This window comes from Passer domesticus, chromosome 2 (genome assembly GCF_036417665.1).
Source record: "Passer domesticus isolate bPasDom1 chromosome 2, bPasDom1.hap1, whole genome shotgun sequence".
Taxonomy (NCBI): domain Eukaryota; kingdom Metazoa; phylum Chordata; class Aves; order Passeriformes; family Passeridae; genus Passer; species Passer domesticus.
In genome coordinates, this window is record NC_087475.1 from 1,510,292 (window position 1) to 1,534,336 (window position 24,045).

The 24,045-nt window shown below is 47.8% G+C and overlaps 1 protein-coding gene across 1 annotated transcript in view; it reads left to right on the plus strand.

Moving 5' to 3' along the window:
• MRPS6 (mitochondrial ribosomal protein S6) overlaps nt 1-20,382 on the plus strand; it is a 43,648-nt gene extending 23,266 nt beyond the window's left edge. Inside the window, exons 2-3 of the mRNA XM_064405463.1 lie at nt 6,242-6,381; nt 19,752-20,382. Coding sequence (XP_064261533.1) covers nt 6,242-6,381; nt 19,752-19,932 — 321 coding nt within the window. The 3' untranslated portion in view covers nt 19,933-20,382. The remainder of the gene's footprint in view (nt 1-6,241; nt 6,382-19,751) is intronic.
• The last annotated feature ends 3,663 nt before the right edge of the window (nt 20,383-24,045 follow it).

Here is a 24,045-nt window from a genome sequence, read left to right on the forward strand (position 1 = left end):
AGCAGGAGCAGGGCAGGGATTGTCCCTCTGTGCTGGGATCCCTCCAGGGCCGTGTCCAGTTCTGGTCCTGCAGGAGAGACCTGGAGGGGCTGGAGCGTGTCCAGGGCAGGGAACGGAGCTGGGAAGGGGCTGGAGAATTGCTGAGGGGCTGGGAAGGGGCTGGAGAATTGCTGAGGAGCTGGGAAGGGGCTGAGGCTGGAGCAAAGGAGGCTCAGGGGCCCTTGTGGCTCTGCACAAGTCCCTGGCAGGAGGGGACAGCCGGGGGGGTCGGGCTCTGCTCCAGGGAACAGGGACAGGAGCAGAGGGAACGGCCTCAAGCTGTGCCAGGGCAGGCTCAGCTGGGCCAGCAGCAGGAATTTGCCCATGGAAAGGGAGCTCAGGCCTTGGCAGGGGCTGCCCAGGGAGCTTGGCAGTGCCCATCCCTGCAGGTGTCCCCTGCAGGTGGCACTGAGTGCTCTGGGCTGGGGACAAGGTGGCCATGGGGCACAGCTGGCACTGCCTGGGCTGGGAGGGCTGTGCCAGCCCCAGGGATTTGGGATTCTCTAATTCTGGGAAAATGGCTGATTTTCCACTCCAGCTCTTTCCAGAGCTGGGACAGGGACCCCAGCTGACCATTGGGACATCCCAGCCCCTCTGGTATCCAGTCTGTAAAACTGGGGAAAAATGAGAAAGAAGGGGAGATATTCCCTCCATGTCTTTTTTTTTTTTGTTTGGATTTCATTATTTTTCCTTTCCACTCTTAATTAAGCTTAATGAACATACAAAGTAAACTGGATGAAATATATTCACATCAAAAGTCATGGCAGGAACACAACTTGGAGTTCCTGGGGAGATCTTTCTCAGCAAGTTCCTGATAAGGAGAACTTTGCAGTGTTACTCTGAAGCTCTTAGAATTTGTTGGGGTTGGAAGAGGAGTTGAAGTTTCTGGAGTTTCAAGGAAGGTGTTTAATTAATTTTGAGGTTTAACTGATTCTGAATTGATTCTGCCTGGAAGGTTGAGGGTTCTCCATCCCTGGCAGTGCCCAAGGCCAGGCTGGACAGGGCTTGGAGCAGCCTGGAACAGTGGAAGGTGTCCCTGCCCTTGGCACCGGGTAATCCCTAAAATCCCTTCCAACCCTTCTCTGATATTTTGGCCAATTGTTACTTTAACTGTTTCTAGTAATAAACCATTAAAATTACCCTAAATCATAGAGGATTTGGTTGCTGTTTATTTCAGATTTAAAAGGCACCTTTTTAGGCTTCTTTTAGAAATTCTCAAGACTTTCCACTCTCTAAAATGAATTAAATTCAGTGTTGGGATTGATGTTTTAATTTAACTGTGAGTTGGTATTTATAGAGTACTTTTATTCCTTAGATTTTAGTTTAATTTCTTCTCTAATTTCCTTTGATCTTAAAAAATGAGTTAAAAATTTAAAAAATCCTTCACAGAATTTAGATTCTTTGAAGAAGAAAGGTGGATTTGGGAACAGAAGAGTTCAGGCACCACTTTGAGTTTAAAAGTTGCTGCTTCCTCTGCATCCAGGTCTGTGGGCTTCGTATTCACATCTAGTTCTTTGCCTTACACACCATCCAAATGCCAATTAAAATCTGGTTTGAGGATGGGGTGCTCATTTTAATTCAGAAGTCATTTTCATCACTTTCCCCCAAGTTATTTTTGGTGATGTGCCTGCTGTAACTTTCTGTTTGCCATTTCTGGAATGGTCTCTCCTGTTCACTCAGTGTGGGGTGGGAGCATGGGAGGGTTGTCATGGTCAGGAGCACCTGGGCTTTCCCATTTGTCCTTTATTCTTGGGAAGATGGCTCTGTTGTAGCTACAGAAACCTCTGCCCCTGCATCCTGCTGTCCCTAAAATGATCCAGCTCTGGGGCTCCAAGAAAGGTGTGGGAATGTTGGGATGAGTCCAGAGGGGCTGGGGCCCCTCTGGAGCCAGGCTGGGAGAGCTGGGGATGCTCCCCTGGAGAGGAGAAGGGACCAGGGAGAGCTCAGAGCCCCTGGCAGGGCCTGAAGGGGCTCCAGGAGAGCTGCAGAGGGACTGGGGACAAGGCCTGCAGGGACAGCACCCAGGGAATGGCTGCCAGTGCCAGAGGGCAGCAATGGATGGGATCTTGGCAATGAGGAATTGTTCCCTGGCAGGGTGGGCAGGGCTGGCACAGGGTGCCCAGAGCAGCTGGGGCTGCCCCTGGGTCCCTGGCAGTGCCCAAGGCCAGGCTGGACACTGGGGCTGGAGCAGCCTGGCACAGGGGAAGGTGTCCCTGCCATGGCAGGGTGGCACTGGGTGGGATTTGGGGTCCATTCCAACCCAAACCAGTCTGGGATCCCTCCCCACCCCTGAACTTCCAGGCAGGTTTGGAGGTTTTCCCATTCCCACTGCTCCATTTCCAGACAGCACATTTCCAGCACAGCCCATTTTCCCCAGGGGATCAGCCCAGCTCCCCCATCTGCTGTTTCCTTGGGATGCTTCATTTATCTGGATTTTGGCCTTTCCTGACTGCCCAGAGTGGTTGTACCCAACCTGGGGCTGCTGCTCTGGGTCGTTGATGCTCTTACAGTAATTACAGAGGTTTTAATCATTTTCACTAATAATTTCTAATGTTTTATTAAGTAGTAAATGACAGCAAGGAAATGGTTTTCCCCCTTAGTTTTGCTGCCTGGAATTGTAGTTTCCCTTCTAAACATGGATTTTTGCCTTCTTTGATTTCCACCTCAGTAAATAATCCCAGACCAGCCTTTTGTAACTGCTGAGCAACCAAAAAAAGACATAATTTTATCCTGCTGTTACTACATTGAAGGGATAATCAAGTAATTGGGATGGAGTTATTCCTGTTTATAATTTGAGATGTGCCCACTGACTTTAAATGCTTCCTGTTGGACTGAGCAAGTGGCCAGAAGAACTTGAGAACTGTCCTAGCCCTAGAACTACTGAGGATTTGATGTTTGCTGCTTTTTCTCTTTCCAAAGACTCTTGGTTGACAAATCTTTTTCGTAGCCAGTGCTGGATTTTCTGTCCTTTGGACTTTTCTGGGGGAAATGAGATGGAAAAAGGAGCAGTGGAGCCGAGTCCTTTCACACAGCTCTGGTTCCAGGCTGGTGACTCCTCATGTTTTAGGAGGTATCATCATTCCAAGGCTTTATTTTCACATTTGGTTTGTCTCCAGGCTGCTCTCTGAGCTTCATGGCTGATGGTCATGCCTGAAGCCACTTTGCCACCAGAGAATTCCCATTTTTTCCCAGTTCCCTTTCCTTTATACCTTTCCTGATTGCCAGGTGAGTCCTGTGGGACTGCTAGAACCCATGGGAGCATTTTTGTTCCCTATGGTACACAACATCCCCTCAGGACGAGGTGCTTGGTGCTGCTTTGATGCTTCTTTTGGGGCATTTGTGGCTTTAATCCTGGGGGGAAGGGATGGGGCACCCCAGCTGTGCATGGAACAGCCTCTGCTCTTGGGTGGGATTGTGCTGACAGACTGTGAGGAGAGAGGGAAAGGCCAGAATCACAGAATTGCTGAGGTTGGAGAAGACCTTTAACAAGATCCAGTCCAACCATGGACCAGCAGCAGTGGCTTTAAACCACATCCTCAGGGGCCACAACCCCACATTGCTGGGACACCTGCAGGGATGGGCACTGCCAAGCTCCCTGGGCAGCCCCTGCCAAGGCCTGAGCACCCTTTCCATGGGCAAATTCCTGCTGCTGGCCCAGCTGAGCCTGCCCTGGCCCAGCCTGAGGCCGTTCCCTCTGCTCCTGTCCCTGTTCCCTGGAGCAGAGCCCGACCCCCCCGGCTGTCCCCTCCTGCCAGGGACTTGTGCAGAGCCACAAGGGCCCCTGAGCCTCCTTTGCTCCAGCCTCAGCCCCTTCCCAGCTCCTCAGCAATTCTCCAGCCCCCTCCCAGCTCCTCAGCAATTCTCCAGCCCCTTCCCAGCTCCTCAGCAATTCTCCAGCCCCTTCCCAGCTCCTCAGCAATTCTCCAGCCCCTTCCCAGCTCCTCAGCAATTCTCCAGCCCCTTCCCAGCTCCTCAGCAATTCTCCAGCCCCTTCCCAGCTCCTCAGCAATTCTCCAGCCCCTTCCCAGCTCTGTTCCCTGCCCTGGACACGCTCCAGCCCCTCCAGGTCTCTCCTGCAGGACCAGAACTGGACACAGGTTTTGAGGTGGGACCAACTGAGGACAGAGTGTTCAGGGTGTCCCCTCACCTGTGGCTGGTGTGACACTTGGGGCTACATTTGACTCGGTGGGAACTGTGGAGTTACCAGCTTTCTTCTGGGCAGCTCTAAAACGTGTGGGGGTGGAGGAGTGGGGAATTTGGATCTGTAGACAGAAGTCCTTTGGCTCCTTCTTCCAGGAGCCCTCAGCCCTGTCTGTCCCTGTGTCTGTCCCTGTGTCTGTCCCTGTGTCTGGCCCTGTGTCTGGCCCTGTGTCTGTCCCTGTGTCTGTCCCTGGTGTCCCTGTGTCTGTCCCTGTGTCTGTCCCTGTGCAGAGGTCAGATCAGGCCCAGGCTCTGCCCCAGGCCCAGCAATGGCCCCAGAGCCACGGGCAGGGCCTGAGCCCAGCAATTCCCCTCCCAGGAGGCACAACTTCTGCCCTGGGCAGGGGCCGAGCTGGAGCAGAGCCCACCCAGGGGCTGCAGGCTCCTCCCTGGGACATTGCAGAGCCTCCTGGAGCCAGCCCTGTGCCCTGGCTCTGGGTGACCCAGAGGTGGCTCCAGGTGAGCACTGGGGGCCCTCCCACCATGACCCTCCAGGATTCTGCACCTTTCTAGAACAAGTTGACAACTTGTGACTGACTGCTGTGGCCCCAGGTCACTGCCAAAGCTCCCCAGGGATGGTGACAGCAGTTGGGAATGGCTCTGGTTTGCCCTGGGGGTGTCCAGAGCTGGAATTCCAAACCAGGCCATCCTGCTCTTGAGAGCTCTTCCTCGTCCCCTCTGGAGCAGCAGCTCCCATTGTCTCCTCTTCCCTCCCCACCTCTGTAGGACTGGAATTAGAGCTGGGCTGTGGGACTGGAATTAGAGCTGGGCTGTGGGACTGGAATTAGTTCTGGCTGTTCAGGAAAAAATGTTGTGGCTCCCAAGCTGGGAGCCAGGCAGGCCCATTTCCTCTGTCCCCAAGTGGGCTGGCCCTGAGGCAAACCAAGGAACCTGTGTCTGTGGATCTCTTGGTTAGCAGAGTTCAGCTTATTTTTAGTTTGGGTGATGGCTTTAGGCAAGCCAGGATAAACCATGGCAATTTTGGGAGATGGAGAATGAGAGGGATTATAGTGACAAGCTTTCCAACCCAACAATTAGTTGATGTTTTCAGAGTATGGCCACAAGTGGGGAAGGTTGCAAATTTTACAGTCCTGAATGTAGAAATCTGTGGCTTTCTTTTCTTGTTCTTTCTTTCTGGTTTTGTTTTTAAATACATGGGGCTCAAATCTTTGGCTTCGTTGTGTTCAGAAACTGCACCTCACGTTGGCCTTGCAGCCACTCAGGGAATGTGCTGATCCCTGGGCATGTGGAAAAGAGACAAAAAGCCTCTCTGTCACTTGGGGGATGAGGGATGGAGGGCAGGGAGTTTACCCAGCAATATTTTATTGAATTTCATTTAAATCTGCATGGAGGTTAAGCAGGGTTTGTCATTGCTCTCCACAACTCCCTGAAATGAGGTTGTGGAAAGGCTGCCAGAGCTGCAGGAGCCTTTGGAGAACGCTGCCAGGGACAGAATGGGGTTGTTGGGGTTGCTGGGGTTGCTGCGGCAGTGATCCCTGTGGGCTCCTTCCAGCCCAGGATGTCCCATGGTTCTCAAAGAGTTACCCACATACAGTGCAAATAAGGATGTAAATGATTTACATCATTTATATATAATGGTGCTAATTGCTATCTCCATATCAAGCCATGGATTTGTGTTTTCCCCACACTGATCACTTGAAATATTCATGAACAACAACGATGTAAAGACCCCAAAGCTGTTCCCAATCCATCATTTTCCTTTGCTAGGAACATTGACTTGTGCAAGGCTCAGACCAAGTGATTCAAGGTGAGTCAAATCCACAAACTCATCTTCTTTTTGCTGGGGCCTGACTTGGAAATGGCAGGAAATTTTCCTGAGGAATTACCTGCTCCTAAAAATTCTCTCCCCCAGTGCTTCCACTTTGTCTTCTCGGGTTGCAGCACCCCCTCTCCAAGTGCTGAGCAAGTGCAGGTGTCCTTTCCACCACAGAAAGCACCCAGATTTCCATGAATTCCTCACTTTTCTTTCTTTCTCTTCAAGCCTGAGACAGCTGCCGTGCTCAAACGCACCGTGGAGGCTCTGATGGAGAGAGGAGCCATCGTGAGGAACCTGGAGAATCTGGGGGAGAGGTCTCTGCCCTACAAAATCTCCAAGCACAAGGAGCGCCACAAGAGAGGAGGGTACGTGGTGATGCCTTCTCCTGAAGTCCTGGCAGTCCTGCTCCTGGAAAATGGACACCAGGACCAGCCCTTTGGTCTTCTGGGGATTTTTGGGGTGCAGGTGGGGCCTGGGAGGGCTCTCAGCAAGATGCTGGGTGGTTGTTGGGGGTTGTGTGTCCTGCTTGGAGTTTTGTGTGGTTTGTTCTGAGTGCTGTGAGTTTTGTGGTGGTTTTCAGTGGTGTTTGCACTGCAGAACTTTCCCCAACATAAACAATATTATTATTTTTTAAATAACTATTTTTAGGCTGTTTTCTGATAAAAGCTCAACCTAATCTCCGAGTTGGCAGGATGGGTTACTTTCCTTCTGTGTTAATAATTAACAAGTAAGACTTGGTTGTGTTTCTGATACAGTTTTGGGGTTTGATAAAGTCCAGAATCATGGAATGGTTTGGGTTGGGAGGCATTTCAGGGATCATCCCATCCCACCCCTGCCATGGCAGGGACACCTTCCACTGTGCCAGTCCCAGTGTCCAGCCTGGCCTTGGGCACTGCCAGGGATGCAGGGGCAGCCCCAGCTGCTCTGGGCACCCTGTGCCAGCCCTGCCCACCCTGCCAGGGAACAATTCCTCATTCCAAGATCCCATCAAATCCTACTTTGAAGCCATTCCCTGGGTGCTGTCCCTGCAGGCCTTGTCCCCAGTCCCTCTGCAGCTCTCCTGGAGCCCCTTCAGGCCCTGCCAGGGGCTCTGAGCTCTCCCTGGAGCTTCTCCTCTCCAGGTGAGCTCTGCCAGCCCCTCACTTAAGGGTGTTTAAGGTAATCCTGTGTTTCATGGAAACACAATAAATGGGAATTAACACTGGGCTGCCCCACAGTGCACTGGGAGGTGCTGCAGCTTCCATCCCCTGCCCAGGGTGGTTTTGCTCCTGGAGGCCACCTCTGAAATGGCTGCTGCCTCTCCCAAGGCCTGGGAGGTGTTGCTAAGCAACTCCCACTGCTGGGGCTGCCTAATCCAAAGAACAATTAACGAGCTCCTCCTCATCCTTCAGCGTGCAACAGGAGCTTGGCCAACCCTGCCCTTCCTTGAGGGGCTCTGGAGCAGCTCAGGGGACTCCAGAGCTGCAAAGTCCTCCTTGGATCAGCTCTCTGGGGCTGGCTCCTGGTTTCATTCCCTCCTCTGAGCACCTCGTGGTGCTCCTGCCAGATGGGAGTGGTGAGAGCTGCCAGGGGAAGGGGGGATCTCCACCACACTCTGTTCCATCAGCCTGGGGAAGAGGAACTTCAGGGAGACCTCAGAGCCCTTCCAGAGCCTTGAGGGATGCTGTAAAAAGGAGGAAAGGGGACTTTCTCCAAGGACATGTAGTGACAGATGGGGGAATGGCTTCCCACTGCCAGAGGGCAGGGTTGGGTGGGTGTTATGGTTTGAGGTTGGCATAATGTCAGTGCTCCCATGAAAATATATTTAGTGGCTTCTGTGAGATGTGATCAGGAACAGAGCAAAGCATGCTCCACCTTAGGAATAAAGGGAAAAAAAACCTTTATTAACTACAATATCTAAAAAGGAACAGACACAAAACTGAGAATGAAAACCTTTCAAATACATTTCTCCTCCTCCCCCCTATATCCTCTACAGCATGAAATAACATCTTAGATTTCTACTCCATCACCATCTCTTTGATAATTAACTTTCAGTCCATCACTGCTTCTCAAATAATCAACTCTCAGTCCATCAGGGGGAGAGGAGTCCCCTCCTTGCACCATAGGCTTCCCCCAGAAACACAACTGAAACCTCTTGTGTTTCCATGTTATTTGTGGCACCGTTTGGAGAACATTTGCTTTTGTGATTTCTTCCTTCCATGTCCAGTGCTCTCACCACTGCACATGGGCCAGAACTGCTTTTAGGGTTCCCCTTTTAAGGATGCTTTGCCCAGTTTCAAGAAAGCAGCAGCCTTTCAGTTTCGGGACACCAGTCCCCCCCAAATTTACCCCCTGGGGCCGAGGGGCCTTGTGAACAGAGATCTTCTTCTCCACTGAAGACACAGGCTATCTTACACCCTCTTCAGCTGTCTTTATTCATGCTACTGCTTCACCACACTCTCTCGGCTCCAAGGCATTGCCTCCCTCTAAATGCAGTCTTTGCATCACAGGAAAAACACGGGTTTGTCCATGGCCATACAGGAGAAGAGTCCAGCCCAAGGCCACTCCATCATCTCCTAACCTAGGATTCTTCTCACCTCTTCTGACATCTCTCACTTGCACCAACTTTCTTCACACTTGCCCACTTCCTCCTGCTTCATCTCTCTCTCCTCATTCAGACTCAGGAGGATCAGTATTTGTAAGGTCTCCATTATTCTAGAAAGGGGTTAAAATCTTCTGTTCTGTCTGACCAGAACTCCCATGGAAGGTGCTTGCCAGTCCTTCACCCCCTCCTCTGCCTGAGGCTCTAGCCTCCCTCACCCTGGCTGCATGGCTTCCCCTCCCACAGCCAGCTCTGCTGATTTCCTCCACTGACCAGGACCAAGGAAAAGAGTTCTCCTGGGGGTTCTCTGCTCTTTTAACCCCCTGTGTTCTCAGAGGCAGTCCATACCTTCAGTGGCCAAACCAGGTGCCAATATTCAAATCCAAGCACTGATTGGTTTGATCACAACCTCCCAAAAAACTCGCTTCCTTCTTAACCTACGACATTGGGATACTGGGGAGGATTTGTCCCTATGGAGGTGAAGAGGATCTGGCACAGATCCCCTGGAGAAATGGCTTCTCTTCATCTCTTCTCCAAAGTTCTGGAGATGTTCCTGTCTTCTGTTGAAGAACCCAAAACTTGACCTGCAGAAGTGCTGCTGCCCAAACCAAAAACTGTCATCCAACCTCTCCACTTCAGCATCCAAAATCAGTGGAATTTCATTCCTCTGCCTTAGCTCCCCTCTGGCACAAGGAGAGGAACACCAGCTCCTTGTTCTGCCCTTGGAAGAGGCTTTAATGTTTATAAAATGCTTCTGCTCAACAGCAGGATGAGGTAATCACTAATTCTGTCCTGAGACAAGAATTTCTCAGCTCCCATGGGCATGCAACAGGATTTCATCCTATATTGCAAAACTGGCAGGGTCAAGCCATAGTTTAGAAAAAAACCCACATGGAGCAGGAGAGCAAAACGGGCACAGGCACAATGGCAGTGCCTGGAGTGAGTCAGGGACTGGTTTGGGTTGGGAGGGACCTCAAATCCCACCCAGTGCCACCTCTGCCATGGCAGGGACACCTTCCACTGTGCCAGGCTGCTCCAGCCCCAGAGTCCAGCCTGGCCTTGGGCACTGCCAGGGATCCAGGGGCAGCCCCAGCTGCTCTGGCAATTCCATCCCAGTCCTGCCCACCCTCACAGGGAGGAAATTGTTCCTAATATCTGATCTAAACCTGTAATTTTTCAGTGTGAAGCCATTCCCTGTGTGCTGTCCCTGCATGCCCTGGAAATTGTCTCTCTCCAGCTTTCCTGGGGCTCCTGCAGGCCCTGCAAGGCCACCCTGAGCTCAGCCCAAAGCTTCTCCTGTGCAGGTGAACAATGCCAGCTGTGCCAGCCTTTGCTGCCAGCAGAGCTGCTCCATCCCTCTGCTCATCCTGGAGCCTCCTCTGGGCTCTCTGCAGCAGCTCCAGCTCCTCCTGGGCTGGGACAGGGCTGGGGCAGCTCTCAGGTGGGCTCTCACCTGTGGGGCACAATCCCAACCCCAATCCCCATCCCAATCCCAACCCCAATCCCAATCCCAATCCCCATCCCAATCCCAACCCCAATCCCAATCCCAGTCCCTCTCCTGATCCCTGCTGGCCTCAGGGGGCTCTGGGATGGAGCAGATCCAGCTCTCACCCCCCAGCACTTCCAAATCCTCCCAGAGACCTTTGAGCAAACCCCTCCTGTCTGCAGAGCCCCCAGAGCAGGAGGATTTCATGGGCTGAGTAAAACCAGGCTTTAGTAAGGAATAATTGCAACCTTCAAGCAGGAAACCATCAGATCAAAGCCTCCTCCTCCTCCTCCTCCCAGGTCAGATGTCCCCAAATATTTCTCAGTCCTTGTTGCTGCCCTCCCTGGATGTGACAGGAGCCTCCCCCAGATGCCTGGTTTATGAGAGAGGAGCTGCAGGACATGGTTTGTGTGCCTTTCTTTGGGATCTCAGCCTCCGGAGCCACGGGATGGGGGGCAGCTGCCACTGGCAGTGCTGGGAATTCCTGAGGATTGGATTCCTGGGGATTTTCCTGTGGAATTTGCAGCTCCACGGACAGGCAGGGTGGATTCCTGCTGGACCATCCTGTATTTTATACTGGAAAAGAAAACGTTCAGGAAGTCAAACATTATCCATCAATAGGAAGGGATAAGTCAGTTGTTGAGCCACCTTATAAAATCAGCCAGTTCTACTTTACAGCAGCTATACATTTTTTTTTTTATTCATAAGACCAAGTTAAAAAGAAAACAAACAACTTTTCCAGATACCTCCCTAGGCTCCTGGACTTCCCATGAAATCCTGGAATCTTTTCTCCCTCCCAGCCAATTTCTAATTCTCCTGTGTCCCTTTTAGAGCAGGTTGGTGTGGAGTGGGACATTGGATAATCCAGAATATTCCACCTTTCCTTAGTCTTGATTTATTCTGAATCAATTTAAGTGTCTGGAGGGAAGCATCTTGAATCTTCCAAAGCTTTTAATTTTTTGCTTGTTTGAGGTTTTTAATATTTTTAAGTTTACTTTTTTTAATTTTCCTGACTCTTAGAGCTTTAACTGATTTATTTTCCTATAGCATATAGTAGTTAGTTGCAGATTTGGGATGAACACTCAATCCATTATTTCCTTGGACCTCTGGCTGGTGAATTATATGCAAATGAATCTAATATAATTATATAAAAATTAAAGGAAGGGGACTTGGGCTCAGCTGGGCTGCTGGAAGTTTCCCTGCCCATGGAATGATCTTTAACTTCCCTCACAACCCAAACCATTCCCTGATTTTCAGGGCAAAGTTTGTGCAGGTTTTGGTGAGGATTTTAGAGACAGGGAAAGAGTTGAAGTAGAAAATGGAAATTGATAAATCAGCAGGAGGGATGGTTTATCCTTAAAAAGGGCTTTTTTCTCTGAGCTCTGGAGTGCTCCAGCATCATCTGGGATATTGGGGATATAAAGTGAATACAGGCATGTTACAAATTGAACAATATCCAGGAGACTTCACAGAGAAAAGGAATTCTCTGGCAATTCTGTGTAAAGCAGATTTCTCCAAGCCTGCCAAGGGGATTGTGGCCCTCAGCTGTCACTGGCAGGAGCAGTTTTGACTCTCCTGAAGCCCTCAGATCCTACAAATAATGGGATTATCCTACAAACAATGGGATTATCCTACAAACAATGGGATTATTCCCTCTCAGGAGATCCTGCTCATTGAGGATGAGGTGTTAAAATTTAGGTTTTTCTCTTAAATACATCTCTTTGGGCATCCTCCTCCTTTTCTTTTATTTTTTTGGAAGCTCTAATATTGACAGTTTTTGCCTGTAGGTCGTTGTGAAAGCTGAGTTTTGGGAATTGTGTGGATTGATTAAAGAATCAAATTTATCAATCCCTGATTTACTGATCTTTAAACTGAATTAGCCACCCATTCACATTCATTTTATTCACAGTAGAACACGAATATTTTGGTTTTTAAGTATTTCAGAGAATGATTTGAAATTGTAGCACTTCATCTTGTGGCTGAATAAAATGTGCCAAGGACCAGGTTCCAGGTATGGAAATTCAGGTGAGACTTTGAGCCTGACTTGCCCAGAATGTGAAAAACCATGGGAGGAATGTATTTAAATAAAGATTCCCAACCTTTCCCTCCTGCTGGGCAAACAGATTTGTGCCAAGCATTTCTTTTACTCGCCACTACTTGTTATTAATGAGCTGCATTTCAATTGCTTTTAAGGTGCTTGGTTGTTTTTTTTGGTCCCAGAGGTGTTTCTGTCTGGCACAAACAAAACCAAACCGATTTAAATAAGGTGTGTGCCAGCCTTTGAATGGAAGGAATGTTCAACTCGGGCTCTGTTTGCTCTTTGAGAAGCTCTGAATCCCTCTCCAGGGCTGGCTGAGGACAGCAGGGCAGATTCCAGCTGGTTGTAAAGTGATAGTGGCACACTGGGGGTGGCACTTTGTGTGTCCCTGTTTGCTCTGGCCCTGCCCCAACCCCACCTTTGTGCCTCTGCATGGATCAGGGCAGGGCTCAGGGGGTGTTTGGGGTCAGCCTTGGGCTGGGGGGGTTTGACTTTGGGCATGATCCAAAGGCAGCTCCAAAACAGCCAGGAAAAAAAAAAAACCAAAACAGGATTCCCACATTCCTTTGGGAAGGTGATGGCTCCAAGGGTTTGCAGGGCAGGAATCTGTGAAGCTGCAGGAGCTGGGATGGGGGATTGAGGAGGAACTTGGAACACTGGGGGCTGGAATTTCAGAGTTTTTGGTGGTTTTTAGCCCCACTGCAGTGTTGTTTCCATTCTGAACTCTGGAGCAGAGGTGGTGGAGCTCAGCCTGCTCAGGTTTTGGGAGCTGATGGAGCACCTTTCCTTCTCCTTGGTTTTGGGAAGTGTGGGATTCCCTCTGTTAAATCTGCCTGGGACACAGGAATGTTTTCACCTCGCCGCATTTTCATAATTTCATTAATTTTATTTTATTGATTTGCACATTTATTTCTGTGGCAGTGCCCAAGGCCAGGTTGGACAGGGCTTGGAGCAGCCTGGGACAGTGGAAGGTGTCCCTGCCATGGCAGGGGTGGCACTGGATGAGTTTAAATTCCCTTCCAACCCAAACCATGCCATGACTTATGAGCTCTCCATCAAAAATCCGATTATTCATAACAATTTCCATGTTCTATTTGCCAGTTTTTCATTGCCTTGTTGTTTCTTTTTTCTTGCTTTCAAATTTGATTTTGAAAAGATGGCAATTTTCTTTTGTTATTTGCTTGCTTTTGCTCTTCATTTTTTTGTTTGCTCTTCACTCACAGTTGTCTCCTCAGCCCCCGTGTTCTCTGAAATAGCAAACCCAGGGCTTGCTTTTGTTCTTGCTGAACAGCATTTTGGGAATTTATCAGGAATTCTCACCCAGGAATTGCATTTTGGAGAGTTTAGCAGGAATTATCATCCAATTTCGGGAGTTCATCAGGAATTATCATCCAAAAATTGCATTTTAGGGAGTTGATCAGGAATTCTCATCCAGGAATTGCATTTTGGGAGTTGATCAGTAATTATCATCCAAAAATTGTATTTTAGGGAGTTGATCAGGAATTCTCACCCAGGAATTGCATTTTGGGGAGTTTATCAGGAATTATCACCCAGTTTGGGGAATTTATCAGGAGTGCTCACCCAGGAATTGCATTTGGAGAGTTAGTCAGGAATTCTTATCCAGGAATTGCATTTTGGGGAGTTTGTCAGGAATTGCATTTTGGGGAGTTTATCAGGAATTATCATCCAAAAATTGCATTTTAGGGAGTTCATCAGGAGTTCTCACCCAGGAATTGCATTTTGGGGAGTTTAGCAGGAATTATCATCCAATTTGGGGAATTTATCAGGAATTATCACCCAGGAATTGCATTTGGAGAGCTGATCAGGAATTCTTATCCAGAAACAGCATTTTGGGGAGTTTGCCAGGAATTGCATTTGGGGAGTTGATCAGTAATTATCATCCAAAAATTGCATTTTAGGGAGTTGATCAGGAATTCTCACCCAGGAATCGCATTTAGGGAGTTGATCAGGAATTGCATTTTGGAAGTTGATCAGGAATTATCATCCAGAAATTGCATTTTGGGGAGTTCTTCCCCCGTGCCTGGGGGATTTTCTGCAGGAAGTGAATTCCAGGGTCCCTGAGGATCCAGGGATACACAACAGCATCCAAGGGGTCAGGAGGCAGAAATTCCAGGTGGCTTTGCCAAAGCACCTGCCCAGGAAAGGCTCTTGTTCCCAGAACTTAAACCAGCAGGAATGGATGGTTATGGAGAGGAACAATTCCATATTCCATGGAACCACGGGATGGGTGGGGCTAGAAGGGATCCTGAAGATCTTTCCATTCCAGCCCAACACCTTCCACTCTCCCAGGCTGCTCCAAGCCCCATCCAGCCTCACATTTCCACAATCCACAACCTCTCTGGACACCCTCTGTTTTTTTGACTCCTGTGGAAACATTTCCATGTAAATTTTCTTACATGTTCAGGCTTTGCCTCTCCCCGCAAAGCAGCTGAGCTTTGGAAGTTGCACAATTCATGTTTAAACCTCCTGCTTGTGGCAGGGTGAAATTTTCCACGTGGATGGGAGAGGTTGAAGTGCCCTCTGATCATCCTCACCGCCTGGGCATAATTTGATTTGTGAGAGTGAAATAATGGTTACCTGTCAGAAATGTTCTCTGGAGCGTTCACAGGTTTGAACAACCCTCTCCCCACCCTTTGCTGAACCCAAATTATTCAGAGTTAATATTTTTTCTTTATTCACCAAACGTGTTTGGCCTCGCTCAAGTCGAGCCTCTTGATGCTTTTCATGGCTCTTGAAGACCAAAGAGGGCAAAACAAAAACAGATGAAAGGAGCTGCAATTTTTCCTTACTTAACCTCCCCCCAAAATAAATTTAAACTGAATGCCCAACCCAACGTGTTGTTGCTGTTTGGATTTTAGAACATCTTGAGCTGTTTGGGCAAAAAGGTGTCCTGGCTCTGCAGTGCACTTGGAGGAGAACAAAAGCAGCTGGAATATTTGTGGATTTATGCACATTTGGAGTATTTTCTGCTCAACTGATTGTCTTCTTCCACTAGATGGGGCTTTCTTCATTGATGAGTTGAACCATTACTGAGCCTTCAAATTCTTTTCCCCATCTAAGTGTGGCTGTGCCTCAAGGATCAAAGCCCTGAAATGTCTGGGATGTTTTTTCCTTTCCACCTCACCCGTGGAAGTGCCCTTTGGCTTTTTGGTGCTTTTTAGAGGCCTTGAGCAGAGCTGGTGATGTGGAGGCACCAGAATCCACCAAATCCTGTGGCACCCTTGTGCAAGCTCCTTGAGTGTGATGGCCCTGGCCTTGGTGGGGTGGCACCAGCCACCATTTGAGGGGGTTGACTTTAATTTAAATTATTTTTCTTAATGATTTTTAAATTAATGAAGCATCTTTCCACGGTTCAGTCAGCTGAACACAGGTGCCTGTGGATGGAGTTTGGGAAATGCCATTCCTGGGGCTGTGGATGTATCTCCCCCCAGGCTCTCTGTGGATCATTCCCATCATTGCTGTGGCACAGTTTTGGTCATTAAAGTCCAGTTTTTGGGTTGGATCTGGTCCTTCCCAGATTCCCAAGGAACTCCCACTGCCATATTTGTAAAAGCTAAAGGCAACCCTTGTCCTGGCCCTTCTGACAATCCTGATCATGAACTTGCCCTGCTGAGGAGGGGCAAAGCAAATTCCCCCATTTCCATGATCCTAAAAATGAACATTCAGGTAGGAAAAAAAAAAAAAAAAAAATTTGTGGAATTACCTTAATGAGGACACCGTGGAGCTCCTCCTGCACCTGCTGTGGGTTCCTCCAGGTGTTTTCTGCTCCTTTCACCTCTGCTGTGCCTCAGAACATTTTCTTGCCCTTGGATCTTCCACCTTCACACAAGGGAGATGTTTTGGGGCCAAAACCTTGGGACCCCACAGCCTCTTCCATATCTTCACTGTTCCCCTTGGCTCAGAGTTGTATTCCAGGAGGATTTCAAAGGGAATTTTCATCCAGGATCCTTGAAGTCCTCCTACCCTGGCCATCTGCATGCAACAGATTTGAGCATCCTTAGGACTCAAGGTTCAAACAATTTCTGGCCTGAATATAGTAAAATTGAGAAATGAAACCTGGCTCTTTTTTTTTTTATTTCCCTCATATACAAAGGCACGTCCTCCTTTATTTGAGACCATCTTACATTTAATTTTTTTGGGAGTTAATGCATAGTTTTAATGTGTTCCAGTCTGCTCCCCTGCATTTAAATCATCCTTGTGTTTGCAGTCAAGCAGGAGGACAAAAATAACTGTGGGCTCATGGTGAATCAGTGGAATTTTCCTGCATTTCTCCCCTGGTGGCTCCTAGAGAGCACAAATGCTTTTTGCATTTCTGTTTGCAGGAACGAGGTGGTTTCCCTGCTGCATTCCTGTATTTTTCCCTGGCTTTGTCTCGCTGGGATTTGGGGTTGTTTACTCCACAAACAGCAGCGTTGTGGGGTCATAGATCGCTGCCTGCAAGGAAGGTTGGAGGGTTTAAAAACCCCCGTGGCCTCCTGGAGGCTGATTTCAGTGGGGGGATTTGAGGGGAAGGGGTTCACATCTCCTCAGGGATGTCATTGTCCATTGTGCTGCTCATTGTTTTTCCAGCCCTTCTTTCTTTCCTGAAGAAATCCAATTTATTTTTTAATTTTTTTTACGCTGCTTCTTTCTCCCTCCTCTCTCCTCCTTTGTTTTGTTGTGGCAGAGGGAAGCAATCTTGCTCACGTTGGAGAGAGGTGGTTGTTTTTGAAACCCCACGTTTTTCCCAGTGCCTGCAATTTTGATAAAATACCTTTTCCTGAGAGGAGTCAGAAAGATCTGCTGGAACAGCTCATCCTCCCTTCCCCCCCTCTTCTCCTTGGCTTATCAACAGTGCGTCAGTGGAAATTTCCACCCTTTGCTAATGGCAGAGAAAGCACAAAGTTGCAAAGCAGCCTTTGGAGGGAAGGAGGGAAAAAAAGAAAAAAAAAGCAAAACAAAACAAAACAAAAATCCCAAAACAAAAAACGACCATCTTGCCCGTTTTAGGAGCACAATGAAAAGCAGCAGATGAGAGCTGGGCAGAAATGGAATTAAATTCTGGGGATCAGTGCGAGGGAAGGGCAGGAAGCACCAGCTGGAATTGCTCCCCATCCTCCCTGCTGCTAGGTGAGAGGGTTTGGAAGGCTGTTCACAGGGAGGAGGTTCAGGTGTCATCTGCTGAATTCACCACTGGGTTGGAATGCCTTTCCCAGAGAATCAACCCCACGTTCCCAGATTTCGGGGGGGTGCATCCTTAGATCCTGCTGGGCTGCACTTCCACAAAATTGGCCAGGCTGGAAAATGGTTCCTAAACTCCAGCCCTGGTGGCATCTCTGCATTCTGGAGCAGTGGGCAGCCCAGGTGCCCAAAAGCCACATTTTGTTGTTTTTGTGATGAGGAGGGAGCCCAGCAGAATTCCTCCAAATCCCTGGGCCAATTCCTGCAGCTCAGGCACCCTGGAATGCTGGGCTGGCATGGGCTGGCACTGCTCCCTTGGCTTCAGGGACACCCATTGCAGCTGGGCACCTCTCCTGCCTCAGGACTGGGGGGGTCAAGTGGGATTTTTACCATCCTACCCCTCCCATAAAGAATTCTGGACCTTCTGGGAAGGATTTGGGAATGAGTTGAGGCTGTTCTGTGGCTGCTGGTGTGAGAGCAGGGTGGTGGCTGAGGAAAAGTGTTGTTCCCATGTTTTCCAGGGGTGGATTCTGCAATCCAGCAGTGCTGCCTGAGTCATTCCTGGCCCCATGGGGCTCTTGGGGTGCAAATATTTGGGATGTGATGCAAAAAAAATGAACCTGGGCTTGTTCACAGCCCCACGCCCTGTATTTCCCCTTCAGATTCCCAGTTCCCTTGTGGTCTTGGGGACTTCCCCTCCAGGATCACCTCCTGCTGTAGTTGATTTAGGAGAATCCAAAATTCCTGCAGAGCAAGGTCCTCTCTGTCAGGGGCAGTTTTGAGATGAAGCTGGGGTGTCTGATCCTGCTTGGACAACGTGTCCTCATTTAAGGGATGTCACTTTTGGCTTGTGAGGTGCTCCATGGGGAGGTGGGCTGGGAAATTGTGGGATTCTGGAATGGTTTGGGTTGGAAGGGACCTCAGAACCCATCCATGTCCCATCTCAAACTTAGTCAAAACTCCTTCAAAAATCCCCATAAATCTCCTTGGGTCAGCAGTGCTGGACAGAGCTCCAGGAGTGTTGGGACAGCATTCCCAGGGAAAAAGTGGGATTGTTGGGGGGTCTGGGCAGGGCCTGGATGATCCTGTGGGACATCTTCCAGCTCAGGATATTCCATGATTCCAACAGAGTTCAACTGAACTTCTCATAATTGAAATCAAGCTAACCTTGAGCTTTTATTTCAAACAATCTGGGTACCAAAATGTGAGAAAAAAAAAGAGGAATTCTCATTGGAAAAAAAAAAAAAAACCAAACAAAAAACAAAAACAAAACAAAAAAAAAAAAAGAAAAAAACAGGAGCAGAAAAACTTAGGAATCCTCATAAAAAAAAAAAAATCCCTGGAATTGCAACCCAGGTATTTTGGTGGATTTGGTTCCAGCCCAGCTATTTTGGTTAATTTAATTTTGTCCCAGCCCAGGTATTTTGGTGGATTTTACCCCAGCTCAGGGATTTTGGTTGATTTTGTTCCAGCCAAGGGATTTTGGTGGATTTTATTCCAGCCCAAGTATTTTGGTTAATTTAATTTTGTCCCAGCCCAGGTATTTTGGTGGGTTTTGTCCCAGCCCAGGTATTTTGGCTGATTTTATTCCAGCCCAGGTATTTTGGTGGATTTGGCCCAGGTATTTTGGTTAATTTAATTTTGTCCCAGCTCAGGGATTTTGGTTGATTTTGTTCCAGCTCAGGGATTTTGGTTGATTTTGTTCCATCCCAGGTATTTTGGTTAATTTGGTTCCAGCCCAGGTACTTTGGTGGGGTTTTGTCCCAGCCCAGGTATTTTGGTTAATTTAATTTTGTCCCAGCCCAGGTATTTTGGTGGATTTTGTCCCAGCTCAGGGATTTTGGTTGATTTTGTTCCAGCCAAGGGATTTTGGTGGATTTTATCCTAGCCCAGGTATTTTGGCTAATTTGGTTCCAGCCCAGGTATTTTGGTAGATTTTGTCCCAGCCAGGTATTTTGGTGTGTTTTATCCCAGCCCAGGTATTTTCATGGATTTTGTCCCAACTCAGGGATTTTGGTTGATTTTGTTCCAGCAAAGGGATTTTGGCTGATTTTATCCCAGCCCAGGTATTTTGGTAGATTTTGTTCCAGCCCAGGTATTTTGATTAATTTAATTTTGTCCCAGCCCAGGTACTTTGGTAGATTTTGTCCCAGCCAGGTTTTTTGGTGGGTTTTATCCCAGCCCAGGTATCTTCATGGATTTTGTCCCAGCCCAGGTATTTTGGCTGATTTGGTTCCAGGGCAGTATTTTGGTTAATTTTGTCCCAGCCCAGGTATTTTGGTGGATTTGGCCCAGGTATTTTGGTTAATTTAATTTTGTTCCAGCCCAGGTATTTTCATGGATTTTGTCCCAGGCCAGGTATTTTCATGGATTTGGCCCAGGTATTTTGGTTGATTTAACTTTGTCCCAGCGCAGTATTTTGCCTGATTTGCTGTGTTTCTCACTGCAGGTATTTTCTGATAGACTTGGAGGCCCCCCCTTCCCTGGTGTCCCCCATGATGGATCATTTGGGACGGGACATTGATGTCATCAGGAGAGCTTTTATCAAACACCCCGCGGCCAAGGCAGAAGAATGCAGTGGCATCCTCCCAGTCAGCCCTGAGGAGAAACTCTCTGCCAAGAAAAACTGAAAATCCCAAATGGTTGAAACCTTTTTTAACCCATTTTTTATTGCTGCTGAGGCAAAGATTTATGATAACTCCATCACAAAAAAAAAAAAAAAATCACTTTTGGCCATGGGATGTGTGTGGTCTGTCACAAGATCTTCATTACTGTAACAACTGAGGTTTCTTTTTGTTTAGAATAATTGGGATAGTTTTAATCTGGGTGCTTATCTTGCTGTTTGACAACTCTGCAAATTGATTTGCTTTTCTCTTGGAGCATTACATTGATAATGAAGATTTCTCCAGCAGCAGGATGCTATAAATAGCATTTTTTTTTCCAGAGATTACTCCAGAATATGGATATTTACAGGAGAGATTAAGAAGTCTGCAGTGTAAATATAGAAATCTAGGATGTGATTTGGTGAGGGTTTGTTTGGGGGGAAAAAAAAGGCAATAAAAGTGTGGTTAAAAGCAAAACCTGACTCTTTTTAAAAATACATATTTTAGAATCTCAAAATTTTCACTGCCAAAAGCCACCTCATGGTCCTCAAGGTAAATAATGTTCAAAGCACAGGTAAAAATTCCTTTTTAGGCGAGGCCAGAAAATTCCAGGTGGGAATTAGTGACTCCCCAAGCTTTTGTAGGAGCAGGAGAATCAAAGATGCTTCATTTTGCCATCAAGTGGGCATTTCAAACTGGGAAAAAACATCAGAATAAAGTGTTCATGTGTCTTTTTTGCCTTTCTTTTGTGGAAAACAGGAGGAGAATCAATAATATTATTGTTATATATAAGGACCTTCTGCTCTCTGATGTAAATCCAGTGGTTGGATCATTCCTAAGGGTGTTTTGTTCTTTTTTTTTTTTTCCCTTGGATGTGAAATTTTGGGGAGGAAAAGAAACCTGTTCTTCTGAATATCTTATTTCTTTTTAAGTGCATCAGGAAAAAAAATAACATTTTCTTTTTCTCTACATCTTCCTTAAGAATTATGAATATCTGGATTTGTGGGGTTTATTTGTTTGGGGGTATTTTCATTTTTTTTTTTTTTAATTTCTATTTGATTTTCTTTTTTTTCTTTTAATTTTCTTTTTTCCCACTATTTTATTCTTTTCTTTTCTTTTAATTTCCTTTTTTTCCCTGGAAAAATCTTTGGAAGAACAGAGGGAACACACTACACACTCCCTGAAGCTGAATCTGTATCAGAGGTGCTTTTATTGTTCTGGTTGCTGCCTGCTCCAGGCAGAGCTTTCCTTTTCCATGATTTTTCCTTGTGGGACACAGCTGGCTCCCAGCCAGGGATGAGCTCAGCCAGGAGGAGCCCTGGATTTGGGAATCTGTGCCCCAGCTTTGGCTCCCTGAGCTGCCCTCGCTGCTGAAAATTCTCATTTTGGATCTAAAAAGTGACAACTGCAAGAATGTGTCTCACTCAGGGGTTTCTCCAAAAGTTTTCTGAAACAGAAAGTGGACAGAAAAATTTGGGTTAAAGGGATTTTGCCTCAGACCTGGAATTTGGATTGAAGGGGAATAACTAAGATTTCAACTCCACTCCATGGAGCTCAGCAGAGGCTGCAAATGTAAAAATGTTGCTTATTTGTCCTTTTTCTTTGGTGTAGTTTTAATTTTTACATTAATTTGTCCCAGTTTCAAGGCTGATCCCCAAATCCCTGGTGCTGGCACAGCCCTGCCAGCCCAGGCAGTGCCAGCTGTGCCCCATGGCCACCTTGTCCCCAGCCCAGAGCACTCAGTGCCACCTGCAGGGGACACCTGCAGGGATGGGCACTGCCAAGCTCCCTGGGCAGCCCCTGCCAAGGCCTGAGCACCCTTTCCATGGGCAAATTCCTGCTGCTGGCCCAGCTGAGCCTGCCCTGGCCCAGCCTGAGGCCGTTCCCTCTGCTCCTGTCCCTGTTCCCTGGGTGTTAATAACAAATACTCAATTTCCTCCCAAGAAAAGATTCTGTCACATCCTACATTAACATGGTGCTAGTTTTCAGTGGAGGACTGCACATTTTTTAATATTTTTTTTAACTTCAACTCTTTGCAATTCAGTTAAAGCAACAAGATTCTCAATGATGATACAAGTAAAAGTCTCACCAAGTCCACATTACCCTTCAATACAAAGCTTTAAAATTGATATATTACAATAATTTTTTATGGTGATCTGCCTGTCTGAAATGATTTCTCTGTATGGGACCACTGGTGGTTGACTCCTCAATTCAATGCTGTGTATCTCTTAAATTTGCATGCTGTTAAATTTGAAGAATGCACAGCAGCAAGCCAGACTTCACATGTGTTTAATGCTCCATTTGTAGGCAGGAGTCCTGACATTACTGATCATATTCCATACATTTTCTATAAATGACTGTCTCTAGGGCTTTTAAATTCTTGTCCCATTTTTTGGGGGGTGGCAGGAGTGGGGCTGGAGCGGGGTTGTCCCAGCACTGGAGCTGCCCCAGCACCTGGATTTATTTATAAACCTCTCAACTGCAGGTGCTACTTTCCTCATAATTGATAGTTTCTAATAGGAACTTCTTAAAAAATTGTTGTTTTAATAGGTGGAGGTGGAGTGATGGGTTGCAATTTGTTGAGCCCAATCAGCTCCCAGACCAAGAGTTGGATATTTTGGGAAGTGAATAACAGCAAACACCAGAATGGAGGTGAGGGGATCAAACTGGAGCAAAGAGTTGTGCCAGGGAAAAAAAGGGATATCTGTGCCCTGAGGGACCATAAATCCCTGTGGAGGAAGGGAAACCCTCAGGATAAAGAATTCCTAATTCCCAATATCCCATCTAAATCTCCTCCCTGTCAGTTTGAATCCATTCCACTTTTCAGGCTCCTTTCAGCTTCTGGAAAGCTGCAATTTTAAGACAATCCCACCCAGCTATTTTCAACTTACAGCCTGGAAGCACAAGCTTAAAACTCATCAGCATTGTTTAAAATATGAGGGGTTTTAACGTGAGATTTTATGATTCACTTCTCTCCAGCTTGGGTGCTGGCAGGATTTTCCTGGAACATCCCACTGAAGAGCCCTTGGAAAAACACAAACTCCAGCAAAGGAGATGCTTGAGAAGGAGGCAGCACTCCTGGAAGAGGGGGAGCTTGGCACTGACAGATCCCACTCGGAAGCATTCCAGGTTAAAGGAAGTTTTCCTGGGAGGGCTTTAATCCCTGCTGGGGTTGGGCTGTGCTGGGGCTGCCAAGCTGGGTGTGTGTGGAGGGTGCTGCTGGCTTAGGAAAATCCTGAGGGGAGTTTTGTGGGATGGTGAGATTCCACTGAATCTGTAAGAGGCCCCTGGCTGAGTTTTGTAGGAACAGAGGAGTTGTGGATGCTCAGGGAAGCTGTGGCAGCTCCCTGGAAGTGTCCAAGGTCGGGCTGGAGCAGCCTGGGGTAGTGGAAGGTGTCAGGGATGGGATGGGCTGATTTAAATTCCCTCCCTACCCAAACCATTCCATAATTCCATGTATCTTGACAGTACAATGCCCTTTATCCCAGGAGGAATCCCTCAGCCACCTCAGCAGGGTTTCAGAGTTGGGAATTCTGCTGGTGAAGACACACAAAGCTTCTCTTGGTGGAGACATCCATCATTCCCTAGGGAATGCCCAACTCCTGCAGGGCTCTCCAGAGCTGCTGCCTCAGTCTGGTGCTGAGGGCAGATGTGAAGGTCACAGGTAGGGAGGAGAAGGCTTTCAGCTGGATTTTCCCTCCTCAGTTCCCCTTGGAAGCAGTGGAGGAGTCTCGTGGCACGCTCAGGGTCTTTGCAGCCTGGTGATGCCTTGGGAAGGTTGAGCTAGAACAGAGACAGGACAGAGCTAAAGAATAAATTAGGGATTTATTAAGAGGCTTTGATAGATCCACCTTGGGCAGCACCAGACCCCAGCCAGGGCTGCACCCAAGATGAACCAAAATGGTCCCAAAATGCACCCAGGATGAACCCAAATGGTCCCAAAATGCACCCAGGATGAACCCAAATGGTCCCAAAATGAACCCAGGATGAACCCAAATGGTCCCAAAATGAACCCAGGATGAACCCAAACGGTCCCAAAATGAACCCAGGATGAACCCAAACGGTCCCAAAATGAACCCAAGATGAACCCAAATGGTCCCAAAATGCACCCAGGGTGAACCCAAATGGTCCCAAAATGCA